This window comes from Euphorbia lathyris, chromosome 1 (assembly GCF_963576675.1).
Source record: "Euphorbia lathyris chromosome 1, ddEupLath1.1, whole genome shotgun sequence".
Lineage (NCBI taxonomy): Eukaryota > Viridiplantae > Streptophyta > Magnoliopsida > Malpighiales > Euphorbiaceae > Euphorbia > Euphorbia lathyris.
This window is the reverse complement of record NC_088910.1, coordinates 73619648-73639801: the sequence shown is the minus strand read 5'-3', so window position 1 is coordinate 73639801 and position 20154 is coordinate 73619648. Positions and strand designations below refer to the sequence as shown.

Genomic DNA, 20154 nt, shown 5'->3' with positions numbered 1-20154 from the left:
TACGTGTAATCTAAATGGCAAAGTTAAAGATAAAGTTGTTTGTCTTGATAGTCGGAAGTAGTCTCTAAACTGAAGTGGGGTAAGGTTGGATGTTTAGGCACATTGAAATTGATGCTTTTATATGGTGTTAATGAGGGACGCGTGGTGTACTATAACATATGATTATATATCATGTGTGCTTAGCGACCATGAGATGGAAATGGTACAATCTCACATTTGCATACTGGGAGACTCACGTCGTAAAACTATGGTTTTTTTAGTTTTGTTTATCCTTAGGACCCTTTAACTTGTTCTCAAAATATGATCTTATGTTATTATCTTGGAATGATACTCTAAAGGACCATGTGATAATTCGGCATGTAGGATACTGACCATACAAGCGAGTAAGATTATGATAGATAAAATAGAGTAGGGGGAAAGATTCCATATGTTCACATATTTGAGTTCTATGTTTCACTGTCCGGAAATTTATGTGTTTGTGTGTAATCGTAAAAATAGAAAATTGTAGAGACTAGAGTAATTACAGTGGATGTGGTGTGGAATCTGTGATAAAGCATAGAATCTGTTACGATCCATGTTTTGATCAAAAGATTATATATCTCCAACGAGTGTATAGTGTTTGGTTTGATACATGTCTATCAAGACGTTATATATCTCTAACGAGTGTATAACACTAAAGCTCTTGTTTGTATGTCGATCGAATGAACTATTGGTAAATATGAATGAGAATGAGAGAAGGAAGATGTAATATATTCTGTCACGTGTGAGTGTGAGATGTTGGAAAGTTGACATATCCTAAATAATTCATCCATGACTAATAAAGAGTTTGTTAGGGTTAAATTTAGATTAACACATATGCTTACTATATAAACATATTTATAGTCAACCCTAAATAAGCATAACCTAATTAGAAAATCTATCTGAGAAAAAGAGAAAGGTTCTCTCCCTCACCTCCCTTTGTATCGTCGATGCTCCCTCTCTTTCACAGTCTAAGTCTCTTGTTCTTAGTTCATTGTCTCTCTTCTCGGTGTGTTTTGGTGTAATTGATCTGTGACCAGTGATACAGAACCAAAGTTCGTTCTTCTGCTTCAATCACCATAAACATGTTTCCAACTTCAAAAGATAACATGTGTTTGATTTAAGCTTTAAAATTTAATGTGTGTTTTTACAATATACACTACAAAAATCTCAAGTTAGCAGAGTTACAGACTACGAAAATAATAGAAGTTCTTAATGAAAAAGAAAAAAGAAAATTGCAGTTTTTCTTTATTTGATAGTGTACTTTGCAGCTAAACTTATGCATAATGCTTGGCTAATTAAAACATCAAACCTCTCCAATCTTTTTTTCTTTAATTAACAGAAAAGGTTTAGGTAGATCTGCTCATTCTCACGGTCAAGTCAGGATCAAATACAAATCTCGACAATGAAATGAAATAACATTTCCATTTTTACTTTTTCAAAGTCCCTCCTTTATTCTTTTCTTCTTTATATTAACTGCCTGTGTTATATTCTGCAAATATTCCTTTTAACTCATTAATCTGTAATTAGAAAACACTTATTCCTTTTAACTCATTAATCTGTAATTAAAAAACACTTAATAAAACTGAAGAAATTGCTCTAATTCGTATCTTTTTTTAGGTAGTGATCTTCATACGTACAACTCAATTAAGTCGCAATCATCATAACTATGAAAATATGTTAGCATGGAATTTCAGAAAGAGACCTCCTAGTTAATTTCTTCAAGCGCAATTAACGAATTTGAATTATATTTAATAATTGAAACTGAAATATTAACTAAATGGTACTGCTATTATTCTTCAATACTCCACCCAAATCTGTTAATCAGCATCGTTCAAGTTAAGCCGAGAAGACCTAGTGGTTAAGAGCATACCTATGACTTGGAAGGTCATGGGTTCGAATCACATAAGGTGGGACCTGAAGATTTTCCTTTCTTATTTAATGTACAGGAATTTTCACATGCACCTTAATGAGCAAGTGAATTTGTTCATTTACCATTAGATATATGCTTATTAAATTTAAGCCTCTCGGGATGTTTTGAATCTCCACCTTAGAATTCTAATAAGTCTAGATCTAACGGTGAATGAGCAAATTCTACATGCTCATTAAGGTGCATGTGATCAAGATTGTTTAATGTAATATTATGCACAAAAAATTTATAAAAAAAAAAAAAAAAAAAAAAAAAAAAAAAAAAAAGACCTATAAGAGATAGCCAACACTTGAGTGGACAAAAAGTTTCTTATACACAAATTCACGATCAGCCATCTCCTATGCTATCACTTCAATTTGAAGCCGTTAAATCCATCTTTCGTGTTTGAGAATTAAACAGCTCAGCAATATCTGCAGCTGTGCTACAATCCTCCGAATTTCTATCTGAAACAGTGTGGATGAATCTTGGAAATCTGATTGAGATGCCACGCGATGGATGTACTAAACCCACAGCAGCTTGGTGAACTGGCGAAACCGTAAAGTCTGCACCCCGTATTTCCCATACTACTTCCGGACGAAACCACATATCTGGAACCTCTGCAGTTCTGTAATATGGAGGCTTTTTTGACAAGATCCTATCTCCAGAAAAGAAATCTTTCATCTGCAACTCAGTTTTTTATTTCAGTTATAGGATTCAACAAGAGCCAGAAAATAGGAAACCAGAACCACACTACTAATCCATTTCTATGGTTGAGAAAAGAACCACTGTTTTAAAGACATTGTCCAGGAAGGATACCCAATCTTATAACAGAAGAAATAAGCTCAGGTTACCCCACACACACACATATATATATATATATATATGACATACCAAATATGCTGCTAATAGGGGCCCAGAGTCAACATCTCTAATTCCTAAAATGGTGGTTTTAAGAATTTAGATCAACCATAAGCAGTCATGCATGTAGTTTCTAGATTATAAAAGAGAGCTACCTCGGTGTAAAATGCATCTGAGAATCCAGACATGACACGGCATACACTTTGAAATTCCTCAGTCTCAGGATTATAACATGCCATAAGGAATGGACTATACCTGCAGTATGGTAGAAGTCAATTCTATTCAATTTCAAAAACTTGAATAAGTCACTATTACAAACTGTATGAACTCAAAATGTCTTCCATACTTTCTATTTTTATTATTTTTTGAAAAAAAAAAAATTCAGTACTGGCATTTGCCCCTGAAAGGTAGAAGGCTTCACTTCATTTTTCCAATTCCATTCATAAGCTAACATATATTATACTGAAAGATTTTGTTAACTTTCATAACAGTAAATGGACTAACCTTAGTTGAGAATTGTGCCTCATAAGAAAAAAAAGGAAAATGGCAACAAAAGTAAATTCCACTATAAGATGAACATTTTGCAGTCAACCCCAAAAATGGTAAAAGTTACAGGTTATCAGTTTATTACCATCCTGCTTTTCTCCCATTCCCATGCCAAGCACCAATAGGGACTAGATCAAGTGAATCATTCAATTCTTCAACATAATCTCGCTTTACCTGCAAAAGAATACATAATTTTAATCCATGTATGACTTATTTATCTTCATTGTCTTACTTCAGTAGCATACAAACATTATTGTCATATGAAAAACCTTTAGCCATGCGTCTGTACGTTTTGATGGAGAATATTCAGCATCTACATCCAATAGTTTAAACATAATCCCTTCACACGAAGAATTTATTGCATCTTCAAGGAAAGAATTTACTGTAGTCTTTGTTACTTCATTGGTTAAGCAGGCGTGATGTGCTTCAACCTAGAGAACAAAAGGATGTTAATGAAAAGAGTCAACCAGTCATGCAAACCAGTTAATTTAGAGCATTTACCGTTAGTTCCTTGGCATATTCAAAATAGCCTACCCTCTCATCACAAAATAAATCTTGCAGGTCTGTGATGTTGCAGATGTAGAGAATTAGAAGTATAAAAGATATAAAAATTCCAACACTGATGAGGAAACAAGTCCTTATCCTGCCAAAAATGAAAAGAATTTGCCACTACAAGGGAAGTGAGGGTATACATTTCCGCCGTTGGCGGAGAGGAAGTTCCAACAGCCTGCAAAATGAAAGTGGCCATCATAAATAAGGGCAATCGCTCTAAGGTCTACACTTTCAGGGCAACATTTGGCTACTCTCCCAACATTAAATGCTAAATTACTTCACCTGAAAACATTAGTGGCAACATCATACCTTATCCCAGAACGATGTAATTAGGGATAGGCTTGTTAACATCTAACAATTTTGTTTAAGCAATTTTACCCTCAGCATAAAAACCTAATCAAAGTAGCCCTGATTTAATAAAAACATGTTTAATATCTGTTTACATTTTCTGTTAATAAAGGTTAATCTAGGGCCACAACATTGAGTTTAACACTGAGCCAAAAGAAAACATAGAAGGTTATATTGATTAGCTCCAAGCAAAATTGGATTAGCCCAGTTAACATAAATACAATCAATAATATCAAAGCCATCTCTCTGAAACTTAATTGCTTCAGCTATCCTATCCATAGATTCTGTATGGTACTTATATGTCAATAAGACTTAAAAGATTTCAAGAGAAGGTTTGAGGTAATTACTGTTCTCCATTAGCAAACATGATATCGAAAACAAACACGCAGATCTCAACCTGCACATTGGGAAAGACCCAAGAAAACACAAAGAATCAAAATGACTATTATCACAAGAACTAATTGACATCATATATCATAATAAATCAGACTTTAAAAGTGAAGTAATCAACAATTGCCAAGTCTAAGTGATATACCTAGTTAAGTATCCATTATTGTCACACATTTTTTAATGGAAAGAGAACTAATTTGTCAATCTTTTTGTAATCATATGGTAAAATATTCTTATTCTAAATTTTCTCCAAATTTGCATAAACTATACACCCTATAGGGACTGATTTTCGTTTCATGAAGTTCTAAATAAAGATATTCATATGTCCTCCAACACTGCATCTCATGATTGTCTAAAAGTAACCAAAAATAAAACTTAGCGAGTCCTCACGAACTCTGCATACCTCAATTCAGGAAATATACAAGAAAATAAGCTCAATGTGACATTCTTTAAACTTCAGATTCCATGCCAGGTGAAAATAGAACAAGAACATGTATTACCTAATCTACTATTGAAAACTAATAACCATTAATTAAAACAACCCTTTGAAAATGTTAGCAATGGACCTAATGTCATGGACCAACCAGCTCAGAAGCCCAGGGTTTGGAGAGTGTACGAGAGGAAGAAGTGAGTCACAAGGGTGGTTTGTCCAGTAGTGCGGGGATGAATTAATAAAGGTTGGGTGTGGGTGTTTTGTAGGTAAGTAGGAATATATATTAGTTTGGTTTGGGTATCTCCAGCTGTAGCTGATGGACAAGAGGCTATGATACTCAGACTCTTCATTTTGGCTGCCATAACAGTGTCGACAGGACACGGACAATGGTATGAAATCCGTGTCAGACATGGTTGAAGAAGATAGGATAAGGTTGTTGTTTTTTTAGAGCAGTTGTTCTTTTTTGAGAGCAGTTATTCTCTTTAAAGAATTTGAAGCGTCCTGTAACTTTGAAGAATTTGAAGTGTCTTGTATCTTGGGAATCAAAAACAAACGGTAAGTCAATTTAATTCTCTAACTCTTCCTCTTCCCTCCTAAAACCTAATTGCTCCTATAGTATAAAATCTTCACCAATAATCAAAAATCCAGTATTCCCTTACCGTGTCCAAATTTAGGACGGTATCCCCGTCTCCAAAATTTTCAAGCTTGCCGTACTGGATACTCGGATCTGTACCAGTATCGGATATGAGTTCCCGAGTCCATGTAACATAGACTGGAGGGGCATGTCCCTGGGTAGTATTCCATTAGAAGCATAGGCAGATTCTTACAATAGTCTGCCAATGTGTTCTTGGATTAGTACTATAATAATATCTTTATTTCCATATTCTAATGGATATCAAGCTTGGACCTTTATATCTACTATGTTAGTATTGTTGTGTTTCCTACTAATTTGGTCCGACCTGCCGGATGCAAACACCGCCAGTGACAAGGATCCTCGGGTTCAAAGCAAGTTCGACTCAACAGATGCGAAGATAGTGAGGGTGGAGAAGCAGATCATCGGAGTGGACAAACAAGATAATATGCTGTCCCAAAACATGAGAAGTATGCAGATTTCAATGGAAGAACTCAAGGTTCAGTTTTCTACCTTGCTGAAGAAACTGGAGAAGCAACCTATGTGAACTAGGAAGGAAGGAAGCACTAGGAATGCAGCCATGAATGGCCAGAACACCACTCCTGGTCCAAGGCGACAATGTGAACTGGGTAATGTTACCCCACATGGTGGCAATACTAATCTCTCCGATGATTCCCACATGGCGGGAAGAAGAGTGAAGTTACCTCTGTTCGACAGAACAGACCCGAAAGGCTGGACAACTAACAACAACAACAACAACAAAACCTTAGTCCCGAAATGATTCGGGGTCGGCTAACATGAACCATATATTTTGGTTCATGTCATAAGATGTGGCTAAGTTTTACGCTGGCCGCCACAAACCTACCGCAACCCTCCTCCTTTGTCCGGGCTTGGGACCGGCTGTAAATGTCACCAAGTGACCCTCACAGGCGGAGTTAGGCTGGACAACTAAGGAGGATAAATATTTCCGCATCAATCAAACACCACCGGAAGTGAGTACCAATGGCAGAAATCTGTATGGACGGACCCACAATCAATTGGTTCACAATCCTTCAGGAATAAAAAAACCGAGCTCACTTGGAGATTTTTAAGGAAGAGTTATTACAACGCTTTGGCAACCTGGATATCCCAAACCCATATGAAGAGATGGCACCGTTACATCAGTGGGGAAAGGTGGCGGAATACATCGACAAGTTTGAACACGTAGGTTCATTGATCCCACGGCAGCCGGAACTGCAATATGTTGGCTATCTCCTTCAAGGTTTGAAGGAGGAGATATTCGAGAAGGTGAGAATGCATAATCCCATCGTAACTCACCTGCACGCCATGCGTTTGGAAAAAACGGCGCTTATTCCAGGAGCGTTAGTTGGGGATCGAAAGCAAAAGGAGGAAACTCAATGGGTCGGGTCAGTCATGCAGTCACACAACAGCCCAAAAAACAAACTACCCTGTGACTCACTACTTCTTCCTCTCGTACACTCTCCAACCCCTAGGCTTCTGAGCTGGTTGGTCCATGACATTAGACCCATTGCTAACAGAAAACACTCTACAGTCTACATTAACTGAAGTTTACATGTAGAACAATCTATTTAGTTTTGTGGGATGAGGGCAATAAAGTTGCCTTTACTAAGATTGTCAAGAGAAGCTTACATGCCCTCTTCTCCACAAAGTTACAATAAATACAACTCTCCTAACGATAATTATAAATCTAGAAGTGCCCATGTGACAGGAACACTGCTGCATATGCATCGGTTTGGCACAAGATAAAAACACCTTCACTACCGCTATACCGATTTCAGCATCTGATCTATGCATGCAAGTATTACATGTTTTGGTATTGAACTTAAATTAGCTCTTACCATAGAGAACAATGAACTTTGTCCTACACTTGTGAAATCTTAAATCCGTAATCACATATTCAATTGACATCCAATCTGACGATTACATCAGCATGCACTCAATCTCAAGAATACAATAATATAATTTCCATCAAACAATACCTTGATATTATTGACCATAACTGATGAATCTTTGCTCCCCCTCTCTCTTGACGATAGTTCTTGAAAGGACATGAGCTTACAGCCATTTTTTCTATCAACTGCGACAACCTGAAACCAAAATTACAATAGAAATAAATAACATGCACAATTCACAATTTCAATGACCAGGCAGCCTGAACATACTAATACCAACAGTAGTCAGCTAAAGGAAATATTCATCTGCAAGAAAATCTAACCTCTGCATCCACTATGAAGGAAATAGCTGCATGTTTACAAGATTCCTCAATGATATTGATCAAATCTGGAAATCTTGATGTAGTTTCATCCCCATTTCGTGAAAAGACACGCACATTTCCATTTGATGATTTGTGAATTTGAGCACGCTGACCATCATATCTGTAATCACATTACATAAACCTTCGGAACTAAGCAATCCAAGAGAAAAGTAGTAAGAACAAACAAATTCAGGAAGAATTGCATATGAATTTTTCGGTCAATCCAATATGCCAAAAGACCAAAAATCTATGCAATGCTTCGCTAGAAATATATTAACCATGTTCGACAAATAAAAGCAAACAGCCAAAGGTTGCTTTTCATAACTAATAGCAAAATGAAGTGTGTGACAAAGAGTTTAGGGCATGTTCTCATGCAATAAATACAAATATTTATAACAAAATCAAGTCTAAAAAATCTTGATTCGCTCTTGGACATGAGATGGATCTCTTATTGCTTATTTATAAGCATAACAATAAAATTCTACATTTGCTTATGACATGGCCACAACATTTTACTCACAAGATCTTGTACCTAAATCAATATAGTCATCCATGACCAGGACATTTCCAAACCTTTGATGTTGTATATGTTTCTTTAAGGATACACAACATAATAATGTCCAAGAATTATTAATTAGAGTACTGAATCATGCAATGCTACCTAGCTCTATAATATTGTTACATAACAATTCAATGTAATAAATGTAAGCATGCCTAAATCAACTAGAGCATGCTTTAGACTGCTGTAGGACTGTTGTAGGCTGCTGTGAGCCTACAATGTCTCCTTGATTGAAGGAGAACCTTGTATACATATGTTATTGCTCTTAAATAAAATATATTCATGTAGGCTCTTAATCTACATGGTATCCCATGGAGTTCTCTCTATTTCCATGGTCTAATACATGGTATCAGAGCCTTGTTTTGGGTTTATGGGTTGGCATTTCAGAATTTGTTTTCTTCCGAGAAAGAGCAGTTCTCTGGTTAGCCTAGTTTGGCTTCAATTTCTGCCCTTCAGATTGTTTGGACCTAGGGTTCCAAGTCTCAGTTCTTCTTCTGCCGCCATCGCCTCTCTGTTTCCGACCTATCTGTCCGGTTAGTTTTCCGGTGGATCTCCTTTTGTGCATTGACATTGCTGGCAGCCTCTTGTGTGAGTGTTACATAATAAGTCGATGTAATTAATGAATAGCATGCCTAAGGCTGCTGAAGGGCTTCTTAGGCTGCTGGTAGGGTCAATATGTCTCCATAATTGTAGGAGTAATACCAGGAGCTACTTGTATATATATATATATATATATATATATATGTGTGTGTATTGCTCTAAGTAAAATATATTCATGTAGTCTCTTATTCTACATGGTATCTCATGGATTTCTCTATGTTCTCATAGTTTATTACAAATACTTTGAGAGGGATCTCACAACAACAACAACAACAACAACAAAGCCTTAGTCCCGAAATGATTCGGGGTCGGCTAACATGAACCATCATATAAAACCGTGAAAATCAAGTCGTGTCAGCGACACAGATTCGCTCCCTCCACTCCGTCCTATCCACTACCATATTTTCCTCAATTCCCAATAAACTCATATCACTCTCGATCACCCTCCTCCAAGTTTGCTTAGGTCTTCCCCTACCCCTCACCACTACATCCCTTTGCCACTCTTCGGTTCTCCTAACCGGCGCATCAAGCGCTCTACGTCTCACATGGCCAAACCACCTTAGTCGGTTTTCTCTCATTTTATTCTCAATAGATGTGACCCCTACTTTTGTCCTAATTATTTCATTACGCACCCGGTCCTTTCTCGTGTGACCACACATCCATCTCAACATACGCATCTCTGCCACCGACATCTTATGGATGTGGCAGTGTTTCACTGCCCAACACTCCGTACCATATAACAATGCTGGTCTAATTGCCGTCCGGTAGAATTTTCCCTTCAATCTATTAGGCATGCCGGGATCACAAAGGAAACCCGTAGCACTCTTCCACTTCGACCAACCAGCTTTAATCCTATGAGCAACATCTCCATCTACTTCTCCATCCGTTTGGATAATAGATCCTAAATACCGGAAGCAATCCGAGGCCTGAACAACTCTCCCATCTAGGATGATTGTCCCTGCCTCCCTACTCCTACGGCCGCTAAACTTACACTCCAAATATTTTGTCTTACTTCGACTCAACTTAAAGCCTCTAGATTCTAGAGTTTGCCTCCATAGTTCCAACTTCATCTCCACTCCTTCTTTCGTCTCCTCAACCAACACGATATCATCTACAAACAGCATGCACCATGGTATACCATCTTGAAGTGAACTTGTTAGTTCATCCATAACGAGGGCAAAAAGAAATGGGCTTAGTGCGGAACCTTGATGCACTCCAATTGTATATGTATTATCATAAAACTAAAGTAGCTATTTAGCGAGTCTTCAAAAAGCATTTTAAAGTTGGAATAAGCTTAGAAAAATAGAGGCTTACTTGTATTCACATGCAAAAGCTTTATCCTGGAAGAGTTTTAATGCTTGAAGAATTCCATTTGTAATTCTACCATAGAAAAACATCTATAGTAAGCCAAAGTATCAATTATGCATAATAGCAGTTTACAAGTGATAAGTATATACTTTGCAAGCATGGGTTTTATAGGTACACCAGGCACCATTGACAAAGCTGATGACGAAAATTCTATGCCTTTACTTATGAGTGTAGGTACAACCAAATCCTGTAAGAATATGGCATAGCAAAGATAAAACTTCTGAACCACCTTGGAAAACAAAAAACATGAAAAGAGCAAATCCACAGAACTTACCAAATCTGGTAGTATGTTATAAGCTTCAACAGTAGTTGTAGAAAGGTACTGAGTAACAGCAAAACCGGATCACTAACATAGATATGAGAAAATTCTGGACAAAGAATCAATGCATGCAGGTTGACAAATTTTTTAGCAGAGTGAAAAGAGCCGCTGTTTGATATAGCCTCAGCTTTTTTAATTCATAAAACAATTATTTGGTAGCAATATGAAATTGCTTTGACAGGAAACAGCCATTTCCCTTGATGCACAAACTGAGACAATCGGAAACCATGACCAGTTGCTAGAATAAAAATCAAACCTGAAGTTTGTCCTTCAAAATTTGAACTTCTCGTTCATCAGTTGAAACCAATGAATTCCAAGCAACAGCTTGGGCTAATGCAGGTAGAACAGTTCTCATCATTGCTCCAATCCGCAAATTCCTCACCTACACAGACATTCATTTAGAAAAAAAATATATGGAATCTAAAAACAGAGACCTGGCAGCTGAGAATTACTTAAAAAATTTATTTTCCATGTAATCTCAAGAAGCCGAAAATTAATTAGGACAGGTGTGGTATTCATTTACTAGAAAGGATTTGGTGCAAAATTTAAGTAGGACTCAGTTAAATAATCGGTACAGTACAGCAACAACAGCCACCAAACCTTAATTTCAACCAGTTGGTGTCAGCTTTATGAATTCTTCTTTTCCAATCAGTCATGTTAAAGTATGTGATCCATTTGACACATATAGCAATTGCAAGTCATTTTTAATAACCACTATCCAAGCCAATTTGATCGTACGATAGAAACTTGTAAAGAATGGTGAAAGCATTGCTGATGTGGGGAATAAGAAGGATTTTATTAGACCAGATGTCTTCTTCATGCTCACCTCTGTTTCTTGGACCAGAAGAGTATCTGGTCCATGAGAGTGATGCATCTGGCACAATATGTGGCGTTAGCAATAGGGAAGAAGGGGGCAACACTATCTGGGACGAGAAACAGAGGTGAGCCTGAAGAAGACAACTGAACTAATAAAATCCCTTATTCCCCACATCAGCAATGGTTTCACCATTCCCTACAAGTTTTCTATCATCTTCCCCTTGTCTATAACTAAAAATGAAGTTGAATATTTTTTTCATTGAACTGATAAAGATAAACTTGATGACAGAAATCGAGTTGGAATTGCAGAAAATAAAGAAGTTGAAAATATAAAAACATGTAGCAAGTTGCACATTGAAAAACAACAAACCACAATCTCTTGAATAGGTAAACATTAATTCATTTCTTGGTTTCCTGCACATTTGTTTTATGCCAATGTGAACTAGGTTTGACAAATTCCTTTTTTAATCATTATCTTTCAGATTCCCGAACATCTAAATGTTAATAAAAATAATATAATTACTACAAAAAAATCTCACCAAAGTTCTCACTATAAACTTCATCTCCTTCTCTCTACATGAACGCATGAGATTTAAAATGAGGCTTTTCTTTCGAGTAGTGCTTCCTGAACCTGTCTGAACACTGATGAATATTATATTACAAAATGAAAATGTGGTTAATAATATGCATGATATGGAGAATACCAAAAAATTATTCTTAGCATTTTAAGGCATATTATAGAAAATTCTAGGGTTTAAATGCACATACATACAGCTATTGAAGTTTTTTTCACTATGGTCACAAAAGATTCATTTGTGGCAGAAAAGTCACAATTCTTTGACAGCTGTGTCATTAAAGTCATAAGCTTTATATTTCAGACAATAAAAAGCCGATAGGTTGGGTTTATAAATTGTCTCTCACACTAGTCATGTCAAATTAACAAGAATACCATGTCTATAAATAAGCCATGTCAAATTGCATTTCTAGGATAAAAACGGGTTCTATCTACTGCAACAGAATCCCTAAAACCAAACCCAAAAAGTTACTCTCCAATTTTTTTGAATTGTATGGTCTCTTTAATAGTGACAAATAAGAATGTGAAGTTTATGATGACAGGGTCAAAAAAAAATTGTATTCATTTTTCATTATATCATGCATGGATCGTCAGATATACCATGGTGAATTCTTGCAATAAAAGAACTGACATTCTGCACGAAGCAGTGAATATTTCTATAAATTTGATGACTATCTGTGCATTTGACCAAAATTCAAGCATTATTTCCAAATGATCAACTACTACACAGCCAAGCAACCATCAGTTCTAGGCTTTAAGCCAAAGAAGTCATAAAACACAGCATATTATATTAAAAAAAAAAATCTAAGCATGGTTTAGAATATGACATCATGTCGAAATAAATTATTTACCTAGCACCATCAGATGTGCACACACAAATTTAATTGTTAAGCTGGACTTGGCAGATTGCAACAGTCACCAGCTATAATGCACGGAAACTCTTCATGACAAGCGTTTCCCCGTTTCCGGCAGATGTGGGAAACGGAAACTCTCGGAAACTGATACGAAACGTTTCCGGGCACGTTTCCGTAATTACCAAAAATATGAAACGCGTCTCTCAGTTTTTAAACGGTTTTCCCTACCTATTTCGGTTAGAATTTTGGAAATTCAAACTTTTTATTTTGCAGTTCTTGTTCAATCTAAGATTAGTAAAATTGAAACTTTTTATTTGAGATAATTACTTCATTGTATCCTTCAATTTAAAGATCTTATCCATATTTCTTTCTCCTATAATCCTTGTCTCTTGAATCTTAATTGAGCTTTGACTTTCTTCATCTTGTTCTTCAATCTTGTTTTTATTTAATGCATTATTATAATTTTTAATATTTATAATTATGCTCCTATATTTGCAATATTTACACGTGTCCCCCACGTTTCCATTTCCTATGTTTATTAGAAATTACGCTTCCCAGTATCGTTTCTGTTTCAGTTTCCGCACAACATAGGTCACCAGAGAATACAACTTTATAACCATAATAAGATAGTTCAATGATTGCACTACATTAGCATCAGTGCAAAAAGGAAAGGGAAAACAGAAAAGGTATATCACACATAAATAGGCAACCCCCAAATATATTTCAGTGCTAAACCCAACATCAAAAAACAAAGGCAGGCCTCCTTAAAAAATGCTAAGAAGCTAGGCCTGAATTGTGACTGCCTAAGCCTGAAATTTGCTCTAGAACTATAATTACATCAGTGTTCCTTAAGCACTTGGTGACCAAAGTCATAGAAACTACAATTCCATTAGATTTATCAAGTCAAGAATAAATCAATTTTGAGTAGTTATACCTTATTTTCCGAAGCACAGAAAAAACATCTTTGATAAGAAGAGGAGGAGGAGGGGCAAGTAAGGTCTGTGTTTGCCGGCATACTTGAGCAACATCACCTTTCAACCATAAACCATAAACATATACACTTATTCAGCAAGTACCTGGCAAGCAGGGTAAACCAAAAAAAAAAAAAAAAAAAAAAAAATCAACAGTGACTACCAAGATCCCCTAAGCTATTGTACATATCCCTTATTTTGGACCGCTTTGTCCCGCAAGCCTCTTCCAGCGCTGAGGTGAACAAGCTTCCACCAATATTTAGCTCCTGTATCATCAAGGAAGAACTGGTACATATTACTTTCATCTGTTCTAAAGCGTAACTTTAACTCCTTAATGTTGAAGTCATCACAGCATGTAAATAAGATTTTTCTTTAGAAATATGCGAATTCGAGCCAAGTCAGCTTAATATATCATCATATTGACATATAATACATGCCCATGCTTTCAATATTTAACATGGGAAATATATAGCATATACCCAATAACCAAATGAATATGCCTCAGAAGATAATTGAATATTATTACAACTATCACAGTATAGTTTCCATTAGAAGACTTTGAAGGTCAGAGGATTACAACAAATGTCCACACGGCCAGGGGTGCCACATAGGGCCAGGGGGTGGCACCATCCCTAAGGAGGGGTGGTGCTTCCCCCTGGTAGACACACACACACACCACCCCCAGCTTCCACCAATATTTAGCTCCTGTATCATCAAGGAAGAACTGGTACATATTACTTTCATCTGTTCTAAAGCGTAACTTTAACTCCTTAATGTTGAAGTCATCACAGCATGTAAATAAGATTTTTCTTTAGAAATATGCGAATTCGAGCCAAGTCAGCTTAATATATCATCATATTGACATATAATACATGCCCATGCTTTCAATATTTAACACGGGAAATATATAGCATATACCCAATAACCAAATGAATATGCCTCAGAAGATAATTGAATATTATTACAACTATCACAGTATAGTTTCCATTAGAAGACTTTGAAGGTCAGAGGATTACAACAAATGTCCACACAGCCAGGGGCGCCACATAGGGCCAGGGGGTGGCACCATCCCTAAGGAGGGGTGGTGCTTCCCCCTGGTAGACACACACACACACCACCCCCTCCCCCCCACCCCCCCACCCCTAAGGTGTTGGTTAGCGTGTGAGTTGGTAGCTCAATAGTGTTCACATGGACCCTGACTGACCAAATGTCAGGCAACGTTAGATCTAAGCTTATTAGATACCCTAGAATTCTTTTTGGTAAAAAGTTTAGGTAAGGGCAGGTCTACCCAGTCCCAAGGTTATAAAAAATAGGGTAATTAATTTATTAGTCCCTATATTTTGACAAAACACACTGTTTAGTCCCTGTATTTTCAAAAACACATGGTAAGGTCTCTAACCTTTTTCTCAGTGAACTGTTTAGTCCTTCCGTCTATTTGTTAGTTACCCTTTACAATTTACCTTCAAACTTCAGAAGAGGAAATCCAATTTAGAAGAAGAAGCTATTTGTATGGAAAACAAGAAAAAGAACAGACACAATGCTTACGAATTTGAACGATTAAGAAGAAAATTAAGAAAAAGAACGCTCAAAGTTGATTTCAAATGCATTAGAGTTTAAAGGAAAGGAAAATAAAGGAAAAGAAGAATGCAAATCCAAATTGACCAACAAAATCTTCATGAGAGTCTAACGGCAGGGACTAAACAGTTCACCAAGAAAAACGTTAGGGACTAAACAGCTCACCGAGAAAAACGTTAGGGACTTTACCGTGTGTTTTTAAAAATACAGGGACTAAACAGTGTGTTTTGTCAAAATATAGGGACTAATAAATTAATTACCCTAAAAAATAAATAAAACTCCATTTATTAAAATATTTATTATTACAACCTATATATTCTTTTTTACTTTTTCCTCTTTACAACTTTTTCTTGGTAGGCCGTTTCTTTTTCTAAAAAAATTCTAAAATTTGGTCAGCCCGTAAGGGCTGGGCCTTAGAAACTTGCCCCCAATCTCGAAGGATCGGCTGGTTGCGCCTTAAAAACTTGCCCCTCAGCCTCTTAGGGCTGTCTCCGCCACCGGTCACAGTCAAGGTTACCCCCCAAAAACTTAACTCCTGGCTCCGCCACAGCACACAGCCACACAATATACCAAACAAAAGAAAATAGTTAGCGAAAACAAAATCACTGACTATATTTTGATGATCAGCAGCAATCTTATTCGTGCAGAGATACACAGCAGGTAGAACATCCTCAGGAGACAAGGCTAGTAAACTGCACAATGCAAAACAAGGCAGGTACGATATCTTCGTCAATTATTAGTTAAGCACTCAAGTTCCTTCTTTGAAAACAACTTCGGCGAAGGGATCAGATAAAGTGGGCAAGCCTCAGCAACAGACCTTCTAAACATGTTACATAGCATAGAAGTGGCTTTGATCTTTCCTTTTTCAGCCTCAACCAGGTCAAAAGTCCGTGCAAGATGGATATATGGAGCATGCTCACCAATCCTCCAGCATGCTGCAAAAGCAACGCAGAGGTTAACTTCAAAGCTAAGCACCATATACAGTGCAAGTACAAATATAAGTTTGTTAACTTCAAAAAGCAAAAGACAAACCATGTTGTATAGGCTTGTATTCGTCTGTTGGTAATGCCACGGCAGTTGGCACTGTCAATGATTCTTGCAGAGACAGATCAACTGTATATTCTTTCTCCTCTGACAAAGTTTTATCCTGGGCAGAAGAGCACTCATTAGTAGGGTACTGGGGTGGAACCAAATCACCTGATGCTACTAATCTTTCTATACTCTCACCAAAGTTGCCCTCAGGATTACCATAATGCATATCTAGTGCTTTATTAATATCTCCCTTGGTCCTCTCCAAAATGGCAGCAGCATAGACTCTTGATGATTCATTGCCATCAATTACCTGAATAAATTGATTTAACTCTTCTCGGTATGCCTTTGTATCATTGCTTAAAATTGAATTTTCGTCTACAGGTTTCTCATTAACCTTAGAAACTTCAGGCACAACTTTACCGAAAAATCTTGTGATGGTGGACTGCTTGGCTCCATCAGATTCCAGTTTTCGATTTGTTTTTAGTTTTTTTCCAGGCTTATTGACAGCATTCCTCTTCTTTTTTGCAGGAGTAATACCACTCTTGATGGCAAGCTTTGTGCTTAATGACCTATAGTTTTGACTTAAAGGAGTGCCCAAACTCTCTTGACTGCTTATAGCAGTATGTGGTTTTATAAGTGATTCTGATTCACTGAACGAAGCAGTCAGAGGAGAAGGAACAGGTGCCTCTGAAGCAACTATTTGTTGATGAAATTCTGTTTCATTATCATAAAAATAAGAAACTGCGTCAACAAAATTATTTCCTGAACTGCTAATCAAATTTAACATCAGGTCTCGAGTAACCCATGGGGGCAAAGATTCAGTAAGTTCTTGTATGATTTTCTCTGTTCCCCCATCATTTAGTATGGTTGAATTTTGTGAACCATACAATTCAAGGGTTTTCACTTCAGATGGCTTCACATCTTTCTCCTGGTCTAGGTCCTTATTCGATCCAGAGGCAGCTTCCAATTCAACCTTTTCAAACTTCTCAGGGGATACACGACAAAAACCCACTAAAAAATCTTTTCTGTTAGCCATTTCATCAACTAAACCAGCAAAATGTTTCTGCATTTTAATGACATGTTTATTATCAAGTTTGTCCGTATCTACACCAACTGTAGGAATAACTCGCTTAGGTCTTAAGAACTTCACATACTCCCTAAGTTCATCATAATTTGAATGCTCACTATATGGCACGAGATGAATCTCAAATGATTCCTTTGACCTTACTGAAAACTTATTATGCTTCACTTCATAAGTCCACCCAGTTGGCACAAACCCCACAACCCGAGAATACCCTCTTTCTGTCATAAGCTCTTTCATTTTAACAAAGTTTGGCCGAAAGTAAGGCCAAGTCTCCCCCAACACATTCCATCCAACGACATGAACATCACTCTCACTCCCATTCTCTGTAAACACCCCACAATCGCCATGCCCCAAAACTCGCAAAACCTCCATTTTCCTCCCATCCACGTGTATCTTTCTTCTACACCTCCGCGCAATCTCTAGCAAAATTCTCTCTTTCCCCACTACATAAGTCGCAACAAGAAACAAGACACTCTTTGCTTGACCCAAAAAATCCCCTCCAATTCTCTCTATGACCCCAACAATGTAATCAATGGATTCATCTTGACATGGAAAAACGAATTTTGGATTACAATAAGTAGTGTCCAAAAACACAGCATCACAACCAACAAATTGGCTCAAAATCGCATCCTCTTTCATCGAACGGCAGTATCTAAAATCACCAGTATGAACATACATTCTGATGGTCGATGGATTCTTACCAGGAACCTTAAACAAAAACTGGACAGCCCCAGGGCAGTGATTGGCATCAACAAGTGTAACTTCAGACCCATCAATAATCGCAGATTCCCGCAGAGGCAATGCGAAGACGAACTGCGAGGCAACCTTGAGGACTTGGATTAGGAAATTGGCGGTGATAGGGGAACAGAAGATGATTCCTTGAGACCAGTCGGGGGAAAGGCCAGTATAATGATCAGAGTGGAAATGAGTGAGGAAGTAAGTGAAGGAAGAAGCGGTAGAAAAGCGAAAAGCGTCGATGAGAAAGCGGGTGTTAGGAATGAGCTTCGAGGGAGGTAGACAGGAAGGAAGATGAGGGGACAAAGGGCGGTTGTCTGCAGGGATAGGAAGGGAAAGGGAAGCGAGGGAGGTGCGGTAAAGATGGAGAGAGTCTAGGGTTTGGGGCGGTTTCATGGAGGATTGAGAGATGATTCTGTTTAAAAATTAGGTGATTTTGAAGAGCTGATTACAGTAATAGAGGAAGCATTGTGGATTGATATGATGGCGATCATGTATATGAGAATTCGGCGCCAAAACAGAGTTCGTGGTTAATGTCTAGACAGTGGCCGTACTGAAAATGATTGAGATATGTTTGTTTACCTACTTTTTCAACTCGCGTTTGTCTTTTCACTTTGAAATGGAAAATTTTAGGTGTTTGGTTAGACTCTTTCTGTTTGCTTTTACTGTTGAAGAGCAGCTTTTAACAAAAGCAGAGAATCTCGGCTTTTTTGAAAGAGTAGCAACGAACAAACAGGAACACCAAAAAGCAGGTAGCCAAACAGACTCTTAACCTTTGTTGCTCGAGAGTTAGGTGTTTTTTTTAACATAGCCCCATTTTTCCACCATTAGCCATCTGAAATGACGAAAATACCCTTTCAGGTGTTGGGGTGGGAAAAGATGTTATTTTTTTCTCTCCCGACACGTGGACGTGAAGCTATTACGCCTCACGTAAATTACGCTTCACTTTGTGGTGAGGCGTAATAGCCATACGCCTCACCACAAGGTGAAGCGTAATTTACATACGCCTCACCTTGTGGTGAGGCGTAATAGCCTCACGCCCCTCGTATTTTTTTTAACAGTATAATTTAAATTAAAACACGTAACAATAATATAAGTTGATAAATAAATTAACTACTCTAGAAAGATTCATACACATCAATGTAATCTATTCCAAGCCACTCTCCTGTCAGCATAAATATTGCCCAAGTGTTGAACACTCGGATCACAGTATCTATACCAATGGACGGGAATGGGTGGAACTGGAAAACTAGGACTTAAATAAAGACGTATATAGTGTTGATAACTCCTCAAATGACAATTGACAATCTCTCGCTCCGGTGGTCTTCCATCATCTGAACGCATCGGCAGTATAGTACAACATCATAACCGTGGCTCAGTAAAAAAGGAATATCGCCGCATTCAAAACAGATACAGCAGCATATAAGTCATCCGGACTCGCCATCTAGTGGGACTCACCACACCCCGCTCCTGCCCATCTGATACGCGTTAGTGCAACATCTACTCGGTTCTAAAACACTGCCTCATACAAATCACGGTGGGTCTGCACCTCATTTTCTATAAGTGTTCTTATTAGCTTCCACTCCTCTTGATTATTTGTTATAGCGTCGGCTAAAACACGAAATCCACAGTTACCATTTGATACAACATCTAGATATCCAATAATAAATGGTACGATGAGTCCCTGGACACTATGTAAATGATAGT

The 20154-nt window shown here is 37.5% G+C and overlaps 1 protein-coding gene across 2 annotated transcripts; it reads right to left on the bottom strand.

Moving 5' to 3' along the window:
- Positions 1-2202: 2202 nt before the first annotated feature.
- LOC136202047 (DNA ligase 6) lies at positions 2203-18983 on the bottom strand. Of its 2 annotated transcripts, XM_065992504.1 has the most exons (20): positions 16629-18983; positions 16414-16531; positions 16207-16288; positions 14185-14287; positions 13985-14081; positions 12162-12264; positions 11063-11188; positions 10762-10809; positions 10577-10674; positions 10434-10499; positions 7922-8081; positions 7686-7793; positions 4579-4628; positions 4024-4058; positions 3833-3894; positions 3601-3762; positions 3417-3505; positions 2941-3040; positions 2819-2862; positions 2489-2608 (listed from the first exon to the last, which is right to left on the bottom strand). In XM_065992504.1, exons 1-19 carry the CDS (start codon positions 18841-18843, stop codon positions 2830-2832), a joined length of 3855 nt encoding a protein of 1284 aa, XP_065848576.1. In that variant the 5' UTR covers positions 18844-18983; the 3' UTR covers positions 2489-2608; positions 2819-2829. The 2 variants fall into 2 exon arrangements, with proteins under 2 accessions (XP_065848571.1, XP_065848576.1); XM_065992499.1 differs by lacking the exon at positions 2819-2862 and having other exon boundaries at positions 2203-2608.
- Between the last annotated feature and the right edge of the window lie 1171 nt (positions 18984-20154).